The sequence below is a fragment of the Coturnix japonica genome, chromosome 1, assembly GCF_001577835.2.
Source record: "Coturnix japonica isolate 7356 chromosome 1, Coturnix japonica 2.1, whole genome shotgun sequence".
NCBI classification, from domain to species: domain Eukaryota; kingdom Metazoa; phylum Chordata; class Aves; order Galliformes; family Phasianidae; genus Coturnix; species Coturnix japonica.
This window is the reverse complement of record NC_029516.1, coordinates 51,730,493-51,749,850: the sequence shown is the minus strand read 5'-3', so window position 1 is coordinate 51,749,850 and position 19,358 is coordinate 51,730,493. Positions and strand designations below refer to the sequence as shown.

General features: G+C 48.6%; 1 protein-coding gene across 1 annotated transcript; it reads left to right on the top strand.

Annotated features, from left to right (window-relative positions):
* Positions 1 to 1,351: 1,351 nt before the first annotated feature.
* WNT5B (Wnt family member 5B) lies at positions 1,352 to 16,427 on the top strand. Its single transcript, XM_015865368.2, has 4 exons — positions 1,352 to 1,483; positions 1,981 to 2,228; positions 7,769 to 8,061; positions 14,948 to 16,427. The coding sequence occupies exons 1-4, from the start codon at positions 1,404 to 1,406 to the stop codon at positions 15,404 to 15,406; spliced, it is 1,080 nt and encodes a 359-aa protein (XP_015720854.1). The 5' UTR covers positions 1,352 to 1,403; the 3' UTR covers positions 15,407 to 16,427.
* Positions 16,428 to 19,358: the final 2,931 nt, after the last annotated feature.

Here is a 19,358-nt window from a genome sequence, read left to right as displayed (position 1 = left end):
TGTATAGAAATGGAAAGGTGGCATGCACACTTCCATAAGGATTTTCTATATCTGAAGCCAGCTTGGAAATTCTTGGGGTGACATCACACCGTGTCTGTGCAGCCTCATTGTTTGTCATGGAAAAGCCATTCATCCATACACGACTTCCTTCCTCCCCAGACTCCCAGAGATAAACTTTCCATTCTGCCTATTCCCTATAGAAGCAGCCCCCAGCTGTGGCTCTGCGTGCAGCCCTCGCCATCCCTACATCGTGCTCGGGGCCGTGGGAGCAGGGAAAGGAAGGGTATGAAAGTGTGAATACAGTCACCCAGTGGATCCCGCTGTGCTGGTGCAGGCAGAGCGCAGGCTGTGGGTCACACAAGGCTTTTCTGTCCCAAAGCCGATTCCAGCACTGGCAGCCACACATCTGCCTGCCAGGTGAGGTGGGCTGCCAGCTGTAGGTAGAGCACATCTGGACAGGGCAGGAAGCGGAACGTGCCGCAAACAAACACGGCAATTGCACCGTGAGGAATTCGATAAAAGATAGACTTCAGCAGGGCTGAGCCGCCGGGTCTGGTGATTTCATGGCTTGGGCCATGCTTATGTGAGGCAGAACAAAAGGCCGGGTGCTCGTGGCACAGCTTGGGCCTGGCTGGGGACAGCAGGAGGGGACAGATAGGGATGCCCAGGCCATGTCTGTCTGTGGTGTGTGGCTTGGGGTCAGGTGAGGTGCTGAGGATGGAGTGAACGTGGCATAAGGAGCGTTAGTAAGTTGGTACCCATTTGGGTCCGGGTGCTTTCTGCCGGTGTTGAAGGCGGTACACTGAGGGGCTGCCGGGCTGCCCCTGCTGGGCTGTTGGGACCCTTGGGCCTTTGGAGCTCTCTCATCTCACACCACCTCCCGACCCGCCTTCCCTCCTCCTGCCCATAAAGCCCCCGGCGCCGGTGCCGGCCCGGCTCGTAGCGCCGCGGAGCTTCCCCCTGCCCGGGGCCGCGTTTGAAGGCCGTTTCGGGGAGGCGGAGAGGAGGGGGAGCATTTCCGAGCCGGCCCCCGCATTACAAAGGCGGCGGGGAGAGCGCGGCTCTTTGAAGCTCCCCGACGGCTCCCGCACACCTGCCGCCGAGGGGCTGCGGGCACCGGCCAGTCCGGGAGGCACCGGCGGACCACCGGCGCAGGGGCGGGGGGAGACGCTTCAAAGACGGCTCCGAGGCTGCGGGGGGAGGACGGCAGGGAGGACGGGGGCGGGGCCGGGGGAGGGTCCGTGGGGTGGGCGGGGGCCGGGGGCTCCGCTGGCCGCGCCCCGCAGCGCGCAGACCCCGCCGTAGGGCTCAGCTCTTCTCCTCCTCCTCCTCCGCAGGGCGCCCCGTGCCGGCGGCCGCCTCCGCGGGGGCTGCCCCAGCGCCGCCGCCGCCCGCAGCCCACCATGACGGGGCCGAGGCTGGCGCTCGCCGCCGCGCTTCTCTGCAGCTGCACCTCGCCGGTGGCCGACGCCAACTCTTGGTGGTGAGTAAGTGAGCGAGCGGGGCGCGGGGCTGCGAGCGGAGCCTTTGTCCGGGGCCGGGGGGCGTCCCGGGGCGGGCGGAGCGCGGCGGCGGCGAAGTGGCTCATCGCGGGGTGCTCTCGCTGCCTGCCCCCAAAGCTCCCCGGTTTTGGGGAGGTGGGATGCCGGCGGCCCGGGAGGCTTCAGTGCGGGGTTGGGCTTTGCGTGAAGGAGCGATGGGGGAGAGCTGGGTGATGTCTCCTGTCCGCAACCGAAGGAGCCCCTTCTCCGGAGCAGCGGGCACCGCTGTCGGCGCACTGTGCGAAGCGGCTCCCGCTCCGCTCCCGCAGAGAAAGTTGCGAGCTCCGTACCCCCTTCCCGTGCCGGGTTCCTCCCGCTCGAGCCCTGGGAAGGGCTCACATCTGGCAGCGTGGGGAGGGGAAGGCGAAAAGCGCATCCAGCCTTCGGGACTGGCAGCGCTTGTGGGACCGCAGCCTATGTGGGACGTTTCTCCGTGCAGGTCGTTGGCCATGAACCCCATCCAGAGGCCGGAGATGTACATCATCGGCGCGCAGCCCGTGTGCAGCCAGCTGCCGGGGCTGTCCCCGGGGCAGCGCAAGCTGTGCCAGCTCTACCAGGAGCACATGGTGTTCATCGGCGAGGGGGCCCGCAGTGCCATCAAGGAATGCCAGTACCAGTTCCGGCAGCGCAGGTGGAACTGCAGCACGGTGGACAACACCTCCGTCTTCGGCAGGGTCATGAAAATAGGTAGGAGCTGCGTTCTCCCTTTAAAAACACGCATGGAAGCGGTGTGCTCTGGTGGAATGCCCTTAGCTTGTCCGTTCCCCCGTGTGCAGGTGCTGCTCACACTGAGCCACCGCTGGACCCAGGGAGGTGGGACACGGGTCGCTTTTGTTTGTGCGCTGGTTCTGGGAACAATGGACCTACGTTATCATTCACAGCATCTGGAGTGCCCTTGGACAGGGAGCGTGGCCCTGAGATGCGGGAAATACGGGCTCTCCCCCCCCCCGCCTTGGGATCGGCCCCCTCCTCCTTTCTCTGCTATTTTCTGTGTAAACCGAAGGGATTTGTATAATTCCTGCCCCTGCTGGCTGTGCGGGGCACATTGGCAGGCCATCGCTGCACTTGAATTGAGGTGTGACCTGGCTGCATTGTCCCGGCTCCTTTTGAAATGCAATCATCTGATGGCAAGAAACTGAGAAATCCGGGCAGGGTTTGATGTGTCCGACAGCCAGGACAATAAAGAAAAGGTGTTAAAACAGCCTCTCACACACTCTCACACACATGCACATACTCAAACCCCTGTGAGGAGGGGTTCTGTGTCCCACCCACACAGCTGATGCCGAAGAATCCAGGGCCAGCTACTTCTCAGCTCTAGGGTCAGGGAGAGCACTTAATAAGGGATGGAGAACGGTTTCCTGCAGCCTTGGCTGCCCCCAGCATCTCTTAATGCCTTCTAGGCTCACTTAGAAAGCTTCAGAGCTTGAATGTCAAAGCAAAAGGGCGCCGGGGTGATCGCTTCCATTCAATCCTGAAATTCTTACGTGTCTCTCTGGAGAATTTCAGGGATTTTCCTGCATGTCAGTCCCTAACCCAGCCCATCAGAGCCATTCCCAAGCCCAGCCTTTCTGCCCATCTGTCCCACTCACACCCCAACAAATCCCCTCTTCCCTGGGATGCGCCCTTGGGAAACGCCGTTTCCTGACACATACTTTCAGCTGCTGACACACATCCAAGGCATCTGTGCATCCTTCATCAATCGCTGTTTGATAGCAAGGGTGGCGGCCAGATGAGGCAGTGTGCAATCCCAGGTTGTCAGTAGGGCTTGTGCTTCGGGGTATGAAAACTGCAACTCAGCCAGAGGGAATGGACAGCAAATACCCGTCTGGTGTCCCTCCCTCCCTCCCATGTAATTTAATGTCCCAAAGAATGAAGAAACATGCAGATTCCCAGAGAGATCCTGATGACCCCACAAGGGTGTATGGAAAGAGATCTTTTTCAACCTTAATGATTCTGTGATTTCATCACCTTCTCTCCAAAATGAATTTGATGCTTTTAGCTTAAAGTGGGAGTGGTTTTGATGAGGGCTGAGGTGGTGTGAGTATACACTGGTTGTGTCCCGTGGTCTCTCTGCTGTTTGGTTTGTGCTGGGGAATGTCCAGGCGGGACCTGTTGGTGTCTGTGAGGCGATGGCCTGTAGCTGCCCACCATTTAAGAGCCTCTCCCAGCAGAGACCTCTTCTATCCTTTAGATCCCTGCTCCAAGGATGGTGTTGGTTCTCTAAAGCAAGGAGCTGGACACCAGAGGCAGTCTGGAGAGTTTCTGAAGAATCATTGTTGATGTCTACATGTGTGATAAGTTGCTGTGGAGAGGGATGCTGCCTCTCCTCCTCCCTCTTGGCTCTACCTTCTGATTTTACTTCTGCTGACTTTATAGTGAGATGCTAAGATAAGAAAACAAACCCCTTCATCTTGCAGGTCACGTCAGCTATAAAGCCATTCTTCTCCGGGTTCATGCTGTGTGCCTGTCTCCTGTTCTCAGCCCCTAAACCCAATCCTGGACCACAGCCCTATCCCTGCACGTGGTGCCAATGGAATGAGAAGGGTCTGGAGACTGGAATATCTGCAGAGGCACGCCAGGGAGATGTGGAGAGGGGGAAGGAGATAAGGAAGGCCCAGAAGGTGTACGGTGTGCCAGCAACCCGAAGCTGCCCACCCACTGCTGCAGGCATGGCATATGCTACGTGACTTCCTGAGCTGCCTTAGATTATTGAGGGGAGGAGAACCTACCCTGGCCAAGTCCAAAGCCTGGGAGAAATTCAGGAGAGCATTCACTCAGAAACCTGGAAGGTTGGTTTGCTTCTCACCTCGCAGCACTTGGCGCAGCTCAGGAATGGGAGAGCAGCTTGGTCTGTGTTCAATCACTGTGCCTTCATTCTGTGTGTGCTAGCAAGGCAGTGCAGCCCAGCAAGACAGGGATTTTCAGGGGAATCGGTAGCACTGAAGTCAGCAGCGTTTTAATGTTGATTCTTCCTAGTGTTTCTGTTATTGTGAGAATCACCCTTAGCTTCTGAATGTAATTCCTGGCTTGTTCGACAACTGTATCTGCTGACGTACAAAGTTCATCCTTCTGAAGATGATTCTTGTCCTGTCAAGAGAGATTTTAGATGGCATATGTGCGTACTCTTACCTTATATACAGATATATTCCTTATTTCTGTCTTTATGTAGAAAAGGGCAGGGCACCCAAGAAGTCCATGTTGGCATGTCCCTGGGGGAGGAAGGAATACACAGCCTGTCATCTCCCGCAGAGAAAACTGCAATGGGTGAGGGGGACTTCCAGGACAGTGAGTCCTCTTTGGAGCCATAGATCTTATCTCTTCTGCCTTTTCAAATGCAAAGAGGAGAAAAGGAGTCATAAAAAGACAAGAACAAAGAGAAATACTTTTCCCAGAGACAGGAACACTTCAGAGAAATGCTTTTCTTTTTTTTTTTTTCCTTTAGTCTTTTGAAGCTACAACTTTTCCATTAGAAAAAGCCAGAGCAACACACTTCCTTCTCTTTTGCTTCATTCATGCAGCTACCAGCCATCAGTTTGCTTTCTGTTAGCAAAGAGTTTCATGCACACATCTGATTCTGCCTCCCAAATCTAAACTGCATCAGCTTAGCACCATGGTTTGTTCTGCTTCATGTACAGCTAGGAAGGCAAACTACTGCTGCTTGTTGCAGACTCTCCCATCACCATCCCAAACTTCTTGTGCAGATCCAGGAACTGCACTTATGAGCTCCTTATGCGGATGTGAAGATTGCACACTGAGTGCTGCTCCATCTGAAACACGTGGGTGCTTAAACAGGGACAGTGAAAGTGCAAAGCCAGCCTGCCACACCACAGGAATTGCAGCCAGCCTTCAGGATCCTAAGCACCTGGAGTCATGCGGCCACTGCTGAGCAAGCTGCAGCCCCAGGAGGTCCAGTCCCCATGTGTGTTTCCAGTGTGTTTCCATCTCTCCCAGTACCAGGAGTGTGGCTCCCACTGGGCACTGAACAGGAAGGCTGCTCTGTCTGCGGGTCTCCCACCGCACGGGCACAGTGGTAAAGCTGCACAGTGGGCCATTACCTTAAAACTAGCCATGCCATGTAAAAAGCTGGATTAGTTACTGCAAAAGGACCACAACTGCCCTACGGGCTGCTGTCAGCTGAATTATCTCGACTGGGAGTCACTCCTCTTTGCATCTCAGTCTGAGAAGGTTCTCGGGGCATAGTCCTCTTTCTGATGATTCCCTTGCATGCTGAATCCTGCAGCATTTTATCACTCTTTGTGCACACGACAGAAGCCCTTAGTGAACAGCCTTCATTTAGTGGGGAAAAAAAATGAATCCCAAGTTGCTCTGCAAGGTGGGTGCCATTCACAGCCTCGCCTTTGTCTTGGGTCATTACCACTAAGCTGGTGATAAGCCGCTATTAATTGCAGAGTGTTGGCACATGCAAATTGGAACAAGAGCATACCAAAGGCATCGGCTGGGTCCTGCTGAGGGAGCTGGCACTGAGCGTGGTGACAAACTGCTCCTGGGGCACCCAATAAATCCTAATTTATTGGGGAGCATCTGAGGGTCAGCTCTTGCTGGGGTTCGCCGTTTATGGCCCACCAGCATCAGATCGCTTATTCCATGAAGCTTTGGCAGTTGTACTCTTAATCACCTGGGAGCATGGTGACATAATAACTCTGGAGGAATTGGTTTAAGTATTTATAACAATGTATGATGATAGTGCTGGTGTGGATTCCCCCCCCACCCCCCTCTTGCAGAGCCATGGCAATTCACAGCATTTGGCCCATGCTGCAGTGTTATGGCTGCACTGCTGCCTGGCTCTGGCTGTGCCAGTAGCAGAGAGCAGGAGATCTGGAGCAGCTGCTGGGATGCATCCCAAGCAGGGCTGTCTCATGCATGTACAAGCAGAAAGTCATAGAATCATTTGCATTGGGAGGGACACTTAAAGGCTATCTGCTCCAACTCAACTGCAGTGAACAGGGACACCCACAGGTAGATCAGGTTGCTCAGAGCCCCGTTCAGCCTGACCTTGATTATCTCCAGGGATGGGGCATCCACCACCTCTCTGGGCTTCACTGAATCTTTTCATTTATTGTTGTGGAAAAATGGTTTCCTATAGTTTATCTTGAACCAAGTCTCAGCTGACCATATTTAACCAAAATGAAACTGGGTGTGCCCCTTAAATATGCTTGTCCCAGTTGAAGTGAAGCACTTCTAGACTGGTATCTGGTGATATGAAGTGCTCCCCCTGCACAGCCCCAACCTCACTAGTTGTTCTCAATGGCTTTTGGCAGGTTGGTGGCATCAGCTGTTATTTTCAGCAAATAAATAACCTGGTTCCTCCAGGTTAAAAACAGAGCATTGAGGGACATAGAAATGATCCCAGGGATGGAACACCTCCCTTCCAAGGACAGGCTGAGAGAGCTGGGGCTGTTCAGCCTGGAGAACAGGAGGCAGCAAGGTGACCTGAGAGCGCCCTTTTTCATATCTAAAGGGGTCTATAAGAAAGAAAGGACAAACTCTTTAGCAGAACCTGTTCTGACAGGACGAGGGGAAATGGTTTCAACCTAAAAGAGGGAAGATTTAGATTGGATATAAGGAGGAAGTCTTCTACAGTCAGGGTGGTGAGGCACTGGAGCAGGTTGCCCAGAGAGGTGGTGGATGCCCCATCCCTGGAGATAATCAGGGTCAAGCTGGATGGGGCTCTGAGCAACCTGTGGGTGTCCCTGTTCACTGCATGGGGGCTGGATCAGATGGCCTTTAAAAGTCCCTTCGAACTCAAATGATTCTAAGGGATGACCTAAAGTAGAGAGGGAAAGAAGGCTGAGCAGCCCCTGCTTGTGGTGTTTCTGTTTCTTTTGGGCAAGGTTTAGCATTTCCAGAACTCTTAACTGGACAAACATAAGTAATAAATAATAGACCCTGTGGAACAGCACTACATACTCATGACAGACAGATTCTTTCAGGCTGTATCAGAAATCTCAGCCCCTTTCTTGGTGCATGTCAGAATCAGGTTTGGTTTTGCTCCTGGCCATACAGGAACTGCCAGCACTGGGCAGGCAATTACTTGGGGTTGTTACTGTGGAGAGAAAACATAAAAGAGATGCCAGCTTGTGTTAGGGTATTTCTCCCTTCACCAGAGCAGGTTGCTTCATTTACACTTGACCAAACAGTTAATTTTGTACACTGTTTGATAAAAGAGCTTCATCTGTCATTAATTTGCTTCTCGCATTCTCCTGCAGGTAGCCGAGAGACCGCTTTCACCTATGCCGTCAGCGCCGCCGGGGTGGTGAACGCCATCAGCCGTGCCTGCCGCGAAGGAGAGCTGTCCAGCTGTGGCTGCAGCCGCACGGCCAGGCCCAAGGACTTGCCCCGAGACTGGCTGTGGGGTGGCTGCGGGGATAACGTGGAGTATGGGTACCGTTTCGCCAAGGAGTTTGTGGATGCCAAGGAGAGGGAGAAGAACTACGTGAGAGGCTCCGAGGAGCAGGCTCGCATGCTGATGAACCTGCAGAACAACGAGGCTGGGCGCAGGGTAAGATGAACACTGACACTTCCCAGCTGGTGAGGTTGTGAGATAGCGAGGTACCACATTACTTGGACGTTTGGTGAGGGATAGTCCCACGATGCCCCAGTAACTCCTTTGAAACGGTGTGTGGTCCCATTTTCTGCATTTTTATGTATAGCACCAACAATACTGATGATACGATATTCCAGTTTTAGTGGTTGACTTCCACTGTGCCTAAAATCTGCGAGTTTTGGGGCCTGCTACCAAAATTATGTGCCAGGTTCTGGTGCCGGTCCAACTGATGCCATAAATATAGGTGAAGCTGTCCCCTTTTAATGCTTCCAGTGTATGTGAGTTTGCTTAATTTGCAGGAAAGGTGGACTTGAGAGCTCTGGGACTCAGTGGGTTTTTGTTTGAGTTATTTTGCTTTAAATTTTCATTTGTTTTGCTTGGGAGGGTGGAGAATCTGCATCTACTTAGAAAGGACAAGCATCCCTCATGGAATAGCGATGTAAAAGTGACGTCTTCACTGCATTACATACTTTGAACATCTTGTATGTGTGGAGTCACGAATTTGCATTACTACAAATAAGAGTCCTTTGTATAACAGGGAGTGTATGTTACCAGCCTTTTTAACAGCTTGTCCTATTGCCTTCAGAGAACCAGGGATAGAAAATGGTCAATAGTTTGAGGGACGGCTGAACTTCAATAACATCTGAATTAGAAGATCAAGTTAGAAGACGGTTTGCAGCGTGGCTAAAACATCACCACGACTTACTATTGCTGTTGCATGTGTTAGAAACTGAGTTGTGATTTCGAATGATGGCATGATTTTTGATGGAGGAAATTTGTGTCTTCCTTAGGGATACAGCTAAAACCAGTTCTGTGCTTCCTTCTACAAGTGCACTAAGTTGATTGAACTGTGCTTGAAGTGCTGCAGTGCTTGCACTTCTGCAGACAAGACCCTCGAGGCAATTTCTTTGTCTCCAGTTAGCTCAGGACTTAGACAAAAGCTTTCCTGAGGGCCCAGCAAAAGACAATGTTATTTCAAGGTTGTTTCTGGTAGACTCTGTAGAACAGATGGCCACAGAAAATAACCTTAGATTAGGTGAACACAAGTCGTTTAGATTAAATTGAATGGAAGTATAAACCGGTGTGTAATTAAGTTCGTGGATTTCAAAGAACAAACTGATAAAGTAAGGGAGCCAGTTAGTAAACTCAGCCGAGGAACTTGGTGTGGAGGAGGTCTGGAACTTTTTCAAGTCAAAGATGCTAAAGCCATTACAGTTCTGCATGCCAAGCAAGAGGAAAAAGCTTGTAGGAAGAATATCCAGACCTCACTGAATGAATTACTACCAGAAAGAAGCTGTTAGGAATAGACCGAGAGCCTACAAAGAATGGAAAAAAAGAACTGATAGCAAATAAATAACAAAAAACTCTGTCTTAGAGGTCAAGAAGTGTAAAGATGAACTGTGAGAACAGTGAAAAGTCAAGCTGAGTCAGACCTTGCAAAAGGTAGTAACAGAAACAGCATAAGTTACTCTTTCTTTTGTTGTTTGTTTTAATCTTAGAAAATTGAAAGAGATTGGAAGAAAGGATCTGCTGTTCAGTGAGGATGGGGCTGAGTCTAAAGACAGAGTAGTCTTGCTCCCCAGAGTAAGTGAGTGTTTTACCTGGAGCGTTAAGTCAGAACGAGTCATTGCTCTTGGTAAGGGCTACCATATGTCTGCTGCTCAACGGAGAGGTCTTTTTCTGTCCTCAGCACTTCTGCCTAGAGAAGTGAATGCTCACAATGTAGAATTGTAAATCCTCCTGAGACTGTGCTTTCTGGGGACAGCCAGGCAGAGTGCCCTTGGGAAAGGCATTAGCAATGCTCCTGGCACCCCGCGGAAGTGAGAAAGGCAGGAGGAGGCAGCTCTTCTTCTCAGATAGGTAGGGGAAGAGGGGCTGAACAGCAACTGTTCTACTCTACTCTACTGTTCAACTACTGACATTTAGAGCCAGCAGACTTGGGATGGTTGGGATTGTCCAAGAGGCTGCTGACAGAGAGGTGTTTGGGATTGGGTTGAATGGACTGGATGATCCTCTGAGGTCTTTTTCAACCCCTAAGATTCTGTGACTCACATGGGAGTCAAGCAGTAGCAGCAAAGGGCTGGGAGAATGGAGGGCTTTAGAGTAAATGGGACAGGGGTGTCAGGGTGGATTGGATAGATGAAGGGGTAGTGAGGAATGTAGTTGCTGGGATCAGGAAACGAGATGAATATGAATGGATCTAGACTGAGATAACCCTGGAGTGACTTTGCTATGAGTTTTGGGGTTGTTTGGCCAGTACAAGGCAGCCTTTCCTCACAGCTCTTGGAAATGTTAACATGTTGACGTGGCAGAAAGGGGAACCGAAAATGATCGCCACAAAAGTGGAAGCAAAAATTGGGAAACTTAAGGCCCTCAAGACGCAGGGAGAGTCCTTTTAGTGCCCTGGCATTCTGAAAGAGCTGGCACCTGGAAGCACGGGCAGAGTGACCTTGGTCAGAAGGACATCTCACAATTCTTGAATATTGATCATGCAGTCATTTAGGATATCATTGATTTACTGGAAGGCAAAATAGATTCAATAGATAAATGATAGCTAAATGACTTAGCTGAACTTCTATGAGATAATTCATATATTTCTCACATGAAAACACTTGGTTAGATTGGAAAAGTTAAGGGATACAGTGACTATGAGATGGATAAGAAACTGATTCAAGGCAGGGTGTCAGTAAGTTGTGAGAAAAGATGCATATTGATCTCAGCAAAGCTTAATTAGCAGACATATTCAAGGACTTGCCTCAAGACTAACACTTAATATTTTGCTTCTTAGCCTTGGCACTTGAGTTAGGAGTGTGGTGATGAAATTTGCTGATTATGCAGAGGTGGCAGATATTACGAATACGGAGAAGAAACTAATTTCACATTGAACAAAACTGCATTGAAACAATCATTTCAAGGTCCTGCATGAAAAACATTTTTACTCATTAGGAAACTAGAAAGAAGTTGTGTGCAGCTGTCAGCTGTAGGTGACAGTAGATGCGGTGTGTCTCCTAAGGTGGCAAGTACCCTGCAACATAAGAAGGAAAGTCTTTTTGTAAAACATGGGGGAATAGTAATGGCATTGTATTAAGCTCTTGTAAGACCCCAAAATATTGTATGTTCTCATATTCCCAAGTAAAATGACCCCAGACTAGAGAAGGGTTGTTGTGCTTGACCCATGGGATAGGAATCTTTTCTTAAGAAAGCAGGCTAGAACAGCTTGCCATGTTTAGCCTAGCAGAGTGAAAGCTGAGAGAGGATATGACTGATGTCTACGTTAGTGGGAGAAATAATAGTGAAGGAAAAGTACTTTTTAAGCAAAAGGCCAATTTGGCACAAGAGCAAATGGGCATAAAGTGAATACGCTTAGGCTGGAAATTAGAAAAAGATACTTTATCATTGGAATTGTGATCAGAATAATGGTGCCTGAAAACCTAATTGCTTTAAAAAGGGCACTCAATACATTTAAGAAAAGCATTACTTGAAGTAGTGCCTACAATAGCAAGAGATTGTACTTAATAACCAAGGAGGTCCCAGCTAGTCCTACATTCCTGAATGTTTTCACTTCTGAGATTCTGGTTTTGCAAAGAAGAAGGTGCATATGTAACTCTGTATTCCTGAAAGTGCTGCTGCAGTAGAGGAGTAGTGGAAGGGGATGTGGCAGTGAGCACTGCTAAGCAACCACCAGCTGCCGTCCCTTGTGCAGCCTTGCTCCCACTTCCCAGCCTGTGTTTGAATGGATGATGTTTCTGATTTCCAGGCAGGTTTTTGGCAGGTGATCCCACTCAGTTTCCTCTAGGTGAGACTGTTCTCTAATACCCTGTGGAGCTCTGAGGGCAGGAGGGAGGATTGTCCCTGCTCTCAGCACTTCTCATGAGGAGCTGAAGGGGCCAGGAAGGAAACAGAGTCCTTTTATCTTTCAGGGCACTTCTGACCCCATCACCCCTTCACTCCACGTCACAGTCCGTGTGGTAATGCTCCTGGCTTTATTGCCCTTGTTTGTTTGTCTTTGGCTGTTATCTCAATATGCTCTTTCCTTCCATCTGTCTCTTTTTTCCAGTTGGTCTCCATTACCCTCTCTTCTTTCACCCATTCCTTATCTGTCGCCCTTGTCTGGCGGGCTGTAGTGGTCAGTCCTTCTGCACTATTTACCCAGTCAGCATATGGCAGGCTTCAGTCATCAGTCACTCAAGCCAGTGCCAGGAGAGCCTGGAAGGGGGTCTGGCTAATTGACCACATAGGAATTCCCCATTAATTCTCTTCCTGTTCCCATTCTTGCAAGAAAAGAATTGGAAGAGAACTTGGGCTTATGGGAAGGGGCCTTAAGCCTTTCCATTAGACACATTTTCAACCTGCTTAAGTGGTGTGGCCATCAATCAGACCCTGCTTTGAGAAGTACACATGGGGTCTGTTATTCTTTACCTTGACCCTCGCCCAGTCAGAAAGGAGCCCTCCAATTTCCTCTGTGTTCTCCCCATCCAGGCAGCCAAGGGGAGAGGGGAGAGCCATTTAGAGGCTGAAGCCGGTGTTACCTCAGTGGGATGTCGATGGCGGGGGCTGAGCGGCGCCATGCTTACCTGTGGTAACTGGTAGCACTCGCGTTCCCCCGCACGGCCGTCACCCACACGGGCCAGATGTTTTGAGCATCAGTTGCTTAAAGCCAAGTCGGAGTGAACTCAGCCCCATGACATTCACTGAGAAAGATCGGGTTGCAGTGTTTTTCTAAAGGAACAAAGCCTAGGATTAGGAAGAATCATAATACTTTATAAAAACGTATGCAAGGGCAAAGGAGGCACGAGTGGCCTGGGATTTGGCGGAGCCGTAACCAGAAAGTGCTAACTAAAGCTCATAATGAGCAGACTGGCAATGTAGTGAGGATATAGTAAGTGTTTGGAGCCTGGGAAATTCAGCTGTAGCTGTCTGGTTGTTGTGCAGCAGGAGTTTTTAAGTAGCAGTGTGGTTGGTCCTCCACACTTGCCCTTCAAGCCAAGACGACCGCTTAACTCCCAGCCTGTAGCTGGTACTCTGCACTGTGAGCACTCGCCTCCACAAATTGAGCTCCAAGGAGCAGAACTAAAGCTCCTCTGTTTTCAGGACTCAGCCCATTGATTTCTTGGGAGCTGAGTTGGCCTCCGTGTGATTTAGCCATTAAGCCCAATTGAATCTTCTCTAACTGTGAGAAGCACTAGGTGTTTGTTAGAGCAGGAGCCGCCACTTGCTTTAGGAGAACTCTGACCTCTCCCTGCTAGTCCGCAGTGCAGTCATACGCAGAAGGATTTGTTTGCAGGATCGCCTTAATCGCTTGTTTCTTGGCAAGCGAATGTGGAGAGCTGAGAAACTTTCTTCTTTGTCAATGAGTGAGGCAGGAAAGGAACCTCAGACTTGGGCTGCTTTCTTCGGCAGAAAGCCTGTCTGGAAGATGTATCGCTGACTTCTTCAAAACATCCTATTTTTTCTCACGTTCCTTGATCTCCCCACCCCAGCTGCAGCTGGTGGTAATTCTGCAGCTGATGCCAAATAGCTGTTTGGCATGTGGGATTTGGCAGAGGCAGTGCCCTGCAAACGTGCAAGAGGCAAGATGGCCATGAGAGAGCAGATGTCAGCCTCATATGTAAAATGCAAAGAGCTCTGCAAGTCGAATGCTGAACACTTGGTAGCTCTGACTGAACGCCGATGCCAGCCCTTCACTGTGTAAACTCTGAGTTCCTGTTAGCGCTGACAGGGTCTCACATAGCCGGCTGTTTGGTACCTGCATCTGCAATTAGTGGAAAGAACAAACCCGACCTGCACTTGAGGGCTTTTTTTGTTTTGTTTTGTTTTCATTGGTTTTGAGCTATGTTATTCTAAAATGTTGTTCAGTTTCTCTCTCTCCTCCCAGCTAGTGCAGGGAGGAGGAGAGTGAGGGCTTACTTGCTCTACTGAGGGTTTTACACCCATTGGCATAGATTCTCCAGACCATTTGTTCATTTTGGTGTCCTTCCTTGCAGTACAAGGTGCTGTATTTTCAGGGACGTGATGCATCTTAAGCCTCTCTTAGACTTCTAAAAATGGAACTTGAAGTATCTCAGAGAAGACAATACTAGAAAGCATGTTTGCTTTTTGAAGCGTATGTCCTTCTGCTTTGCACCAGTGATTTTAGTGCAGTGGAGTATATGGACACGAGATGGCGCAAATTTGCAGCTAGGGCTTAATTATCTGCTGTTCTGGGAGACTGGTAACGCGTGGAAGAGATGTGGATGACAGTTTGAAGATGTTCACCTTCCACACCGTGGCTACCATCTCCGCTCCTTGTTCTCTGAAAAACAAGGATCCCTCTGGAGACTGCAGGGAATGAGATGCTCGGCAGAGAGAGAAGGGAAAGACATGGGTTCATATATTTATTCCAAAAGGACGCAGGTCTATTCCTAGAGCGATAGCATCAGTTCCTGTTTTAGTTGGCAGGAAATGAGCAGGTTTCCAGGTGTTCCCTTGTATCAACTGTGAAGGGAAAAATATGCAGTAGGGTGGTCCATGGGGCATGGGGAATTTCCAGAAGCACAAGGATAGGGCTCTTCCTCATGGTCTTTTTTGTTCCTGATCATGCCATCAAGCCAGCAGCCTGCTGGAGGAAAAGAAGGTGGGGTGGGGGAAGCCATGCTTAGCAGCAGTGTAACCAGAAATATTTAGGGAACTGGCTTGCAGTTGGAAGAAGAGGAGATTTTTATCTGTTCTGAAGGATGAAACAGCAGAAAAAGGGGTATAATCAAAGCTCTTACGAAAATGTGGTTGTGGATTCATTGTACCAAATGCCAGCTGCTGGGTTAGTGAGAATGCTGCGTTGCTGACCGTGCTGCTTTCCCCGCAGGCCGTGTACAAGCTGGCGGATGTGGCCTGCAAATGCCACGGCGTGTCAGGCTCCTGCAGCCTCAAGACATGCTGGCTGCAGCTGGCAGACTTCCGCAAGGTGGGCGACCTGCTGAAGGAGAAGTACGACAGCGCGGCCGCCATGCGGATCAGTCGCAAAGGCAAGCTGGAGCTTGTGAACAACCGCTTCAACATGCCTACACAGGAGGACCTGGTCTACGTCGACCCCAGCCCGGACTATTGCCTGCGCAATGAGACCACCGGTTCGCTGGGCACACAGGGCCGCCTGTGCAACAAGACCTCAGAGGGCATGGATGGGTGTGAGCTGATGTGCTGTGGACGGGGCTACGACCAATTCAAGAGCGTTCAGGTGGAGCGTTGCCACTGCAAGTTCCATTGGTGCTGTTACGTCAAGTGTAAAAAGTGCACAGAGATCGTTGACCAGTACGTCTGTAAATGAAAAGAGCCACCAAAGCAACAAATCTATATTATATAAATCTATATAAATATATTTTATATTTGTATAAATAAACAGATGATGATAATAATTAAAGAAGCTTATTTAAGAGACATTTTGGTTTTGAGATTTCCCCCGTCAAGCTGGCTGCATTGTCATCCCTCCCCTTCTGCCAGGGAGTTTGTGTGTGCATCTCCCCTTGGAGGCTCCGTGCAGGGTGAAGATGCCACAGAGGTGCTGACAGAGTGAACCCCCCGCACTCACACATGCACATACACTTACACATATACACCATTTCACAACAGAAACCAAATCGGCAGCAAGGAGAAGGGTAGGTGTTTCCTTCAGTCTCAGCATTGCATCTCAGTGTTTTGCATTGTTCCTGGACATGTGAAATCACAGCCAGATGTGGCAGAGTCCTGGTTGTGCCAAGTGTCAAGCCCTGTCACCCCACTAAACACCAGTGGGGATTTTGGAACCAAATCTTGATCTCTCTGAAAGGTTTTGTCACGTGAAAGGGAAAGTTACCAAGGCTCATGCACAAGAACACAGCTTAAACTCCACAGTCGTGTAAAGCATTCCTGGATGCTGCAAAGCCCACAGCATGACAGCAGAAGGTCTGCATGAGGAGGGAAAGTGAGACCTGCGGCTGGGAGTCCAAGTGAAGCCAGCACCCAGCTCCTCCGTGCCACCAGGACACAGGGGAAGGCTGTCCAGCTCAGTCTACGTGGCAGAATACAAGAGAGAGAACTTCTCCTTTTAATCCCATGCTGAAATTTGTAATTGTAGAAGAAAAGTTGCCAATGCCAGGGACGTTTGCAAAGGAGACATACTTCATATTCTGCCAGAAGTTTTGCGCACTTGACTGCATAAGCGCTCCTGATGCCGCTGCCGTCTTTCCTCTTTGGAGTGGGTGCAGGTGGTCACCTTGCTTGGCTCTGTTGAATCCTCCTCACCACCGTCCCAGATGTATAGTTTCTCTTTAATATTAAACACCCCTCAATTAAATCTCTTTCCCTCTGTTGCTTGTGTATATGTGTGGTTTTGTTTTATTCCTTTTTGAGGCTCTTTATTTTGCTGCTTTATATTTCAGAGACTGGGGGCCTTGCTCTTCCCCATCTTAAACTAACCGCAGGTAAGTTTGCTCCCAGAATGTGGGCATATATTCTCTGCTCAAAGTTTTTTGTGTACTTTTTGTTGGTATATAAGCGTATAATAAAATTATACCAGGGCAGAAGCAGTCACCGATGCCTGCTACCCAGTCTTACAGCTTTAGAGTCCAATTCATAAAGCAGGGAACAAATGCTGTTTCTAGCACAAGACGTTTCCTGTGCCTCCTGGCATCTGCAGAGCTCATTTGCAGTCAGAGAACAATCAGGAGAGGCCAGTCCCAAAAATACAAGGCTTTGCTAATATACATCCTCTTTCTTACTGGCATTCCAAATGGGTTTCTAACTTGTATATTTTAAAAATACACAAAATATGCCAATAAGCAAAGAGGCAGTCGTGAAGATTATTGGTTTTTTTATTAAACCTCTGTTTCTTATAAAGTATTGTACTTTTACAGATCCCGCCATTTCAACCACCAGAGAAGAATTTCTATGTACCTTTCATACTTCAAATATTTGAGGACTCCAGAAAAGCAGAAGGAAGAAAAATTATGTTTCATAATTAGGAGCCGTTGTTTTTTTAAACCAACGTGTCCAGTTTTTAATTTTATTTTTTTTACTCCGACAGGCCATATATTTGCTGGCATCTCAGAATGCAGTTTCTTGGAATATAAACAGTGGCCTAGATTTATTTTATTATATAAAATCCAAAGCCAGTGGTATTGTAATTCAAAGTAACGGAAATAGTTTTCCATGCATGGAAAAAATGTGAGTGCAATGGCCTGATCCAACTCCCATTAAACTTCAGTGGGAGCTGGACTGAGCCCAAGATCAGATCAAATGTGTGAGCTATTCACTCCTGGGATACTATACGTTTCTAGCCCAGTAATAAAACTTGCTCTACCTTGGATACATCTAAAAAGACCATTCCTCCCACCGTCCGCGCTTCGTGTTCTTGTCCATTCTCATTGCATCAGTCCTTGAAGGTGTCAGCTATTTGTATACGGCACCCTCAAGCATTGTTAACGTGTCCAATAATTCCAAATGATTTTACTTGGCCTTCCCAATAAAGACCACACATTTAAGGGAGTCCCAGCTCTTCTCGCCGTTTGGCACCACAGTTAATTCTGTGGGTGTAAACAACTTTGGGAGAGGAAAAGTTGGCATTGTTAGGGACTGCTATTCATTTGGGTGTCCCTGGGTACGTCCTTCTCTTTCCACCCAAAATTTTGTCTGGATGGAAATACGATGATTTTGGCTACTTGTCCCAGAACTCTGAACAGCCTGCTTGGAGCCAGTAGTTCCTACTGGACTGGACTGGGACCATAGAGATGGGAGAGAAGTGACTATTCTTTCCTTCCCTCTTTTTTCTTGCTTTTTTTTTTTTTTTTTTTTTTTTTTTTTTAATTAAAAACTTCCTGAGTCCTTCAAGACTATGAACATACATACAAGCTTTTCTGAATAGGTTTCAAAGCTTCATGAGAAAAGTTTTAGTTTTCTTCCTTTGTTTTTTGTTTTTTGTTTTTTACCAGACCTAGGTTTCAGCCTTCTCATCTATATGATAGTTTTGTGTCCAAAAATGTGACTCCACAATGCACTAGCTTAAAGCTTCATTTCTATGGTGCCCACACATCGGAGAACCAACCCCCTCAGGGTGACATTAAGTATAAAATAAGTTGGAACATAGCAAGTTCAGTTTGATGCAAAGCCAAAGAAAAACAGTAAAGTAGGAGAACTGCTTCTTGACTATGAAAGTTCAAAAATGATGTGTTTGAAGCTGTGTCTTGTTGGGTACACAAAGTTGTAGAGGCATGTGGGGAAGGGGAGCTGAGCTTCATTCTGAGCTCTGCCAATGACCTGTTCTGTAGTCTTCAAGTTACTTCACTGTAATCTCCAGTCTCCTATATAAAATTAAGAACAGAATACCTCCTTCTTCTGATGAATAGTGTTGGTTTGGGGGGCACAGCAGGAGCCTGGAAGAGGAAAGGCTGTTCTACGAAACAGAGGTAAAACACAGAACTTGTTTTTGTGGCCATTGAATATCATGTGTAGTGAGAGTAAGGCTGAGGGGTAGTAGCCTGGTTTCTGAATCAAATACCTGCCCACTTGAATTCTGTTTGCAGTTTCTTATGGATAAGATATTCACACAATGCGCTATTTTATAGCATGTGCTGGTTAACTGACTGCCACATTCCAACCCTGAAGTCGCTGCACTTCAAGGCTGATAGAAATGACCACCCGTAAGTCATGTAAAACTAAAATATTTTGGAGTTAAAGGCACTACGCAAACACATGGTTATTGCAAGTCACTGAACATCAGCTCCTAAACGGAGCAGAACAGGATGCTAATCTGTCATCATTTTCCAACTGGTTGGTAATATATAAGTTATAAAGTGAATGAATGAGGCCTTAGTACACTCTGCTGCAAAGTAAGCTAAGCAACAGCTGACACAGGAACGAACCGAAACTTTGATAGTAATTAGAATAAAAAAGGTAATGGCAGGGTTGTGGGGAAAAATTAACAAACCTTTTAACGCCACTGGAGTCACAGCCACTTGCATTGTTTGGAGGTTCCTATTCTTTGTCTCCAAGAAGTCTGCGCCTACCCAAAGTTCAGTGTAACTGAGAGAATGCTGCCTTCTGCAATTCAGTAAACAGCAACGTGGAACCTGACTTGTAGTTTAAGTTCACCATGTGCTGTCTACACAGACCCAAGTTTTATAGCCCTGAAAAAGCACAAATGAAGCAGATCTTGTTCAGTCATATACAATCAAACATGCAAAGGTCTCTCTCTGTTCACTTGACCTGTCCTGGGAGAAGCCTGGTAGGTTTGAATTACATTGCAG

Excerpts from the sequence above, each read along its gene's own strand:
- WNT5B (XM_015865368.2), top strand. The coding sequence starts at position 1,404 with ATGACGGGGCCGAGGCTGGCGCTCGCCGCCGCGCTTCTCTGCAGCTGC. Across the intron at positions 1,484-1,980 it reads GCCGACGCCAACTCTTGGTG|GTCGTTGGCCATGAACCCCA; the intron begins GTGAGTAAGTGA and ends TTCTCCGTGCAG. Across the intron at positions 8,062-14,947 it reads ACAACGAGGCTGGGCGCAGG|GCCGTGTACAAGCTGGCGGA; the intron begins GTAAGATGAACA and ends CTTTCCCCGCAG.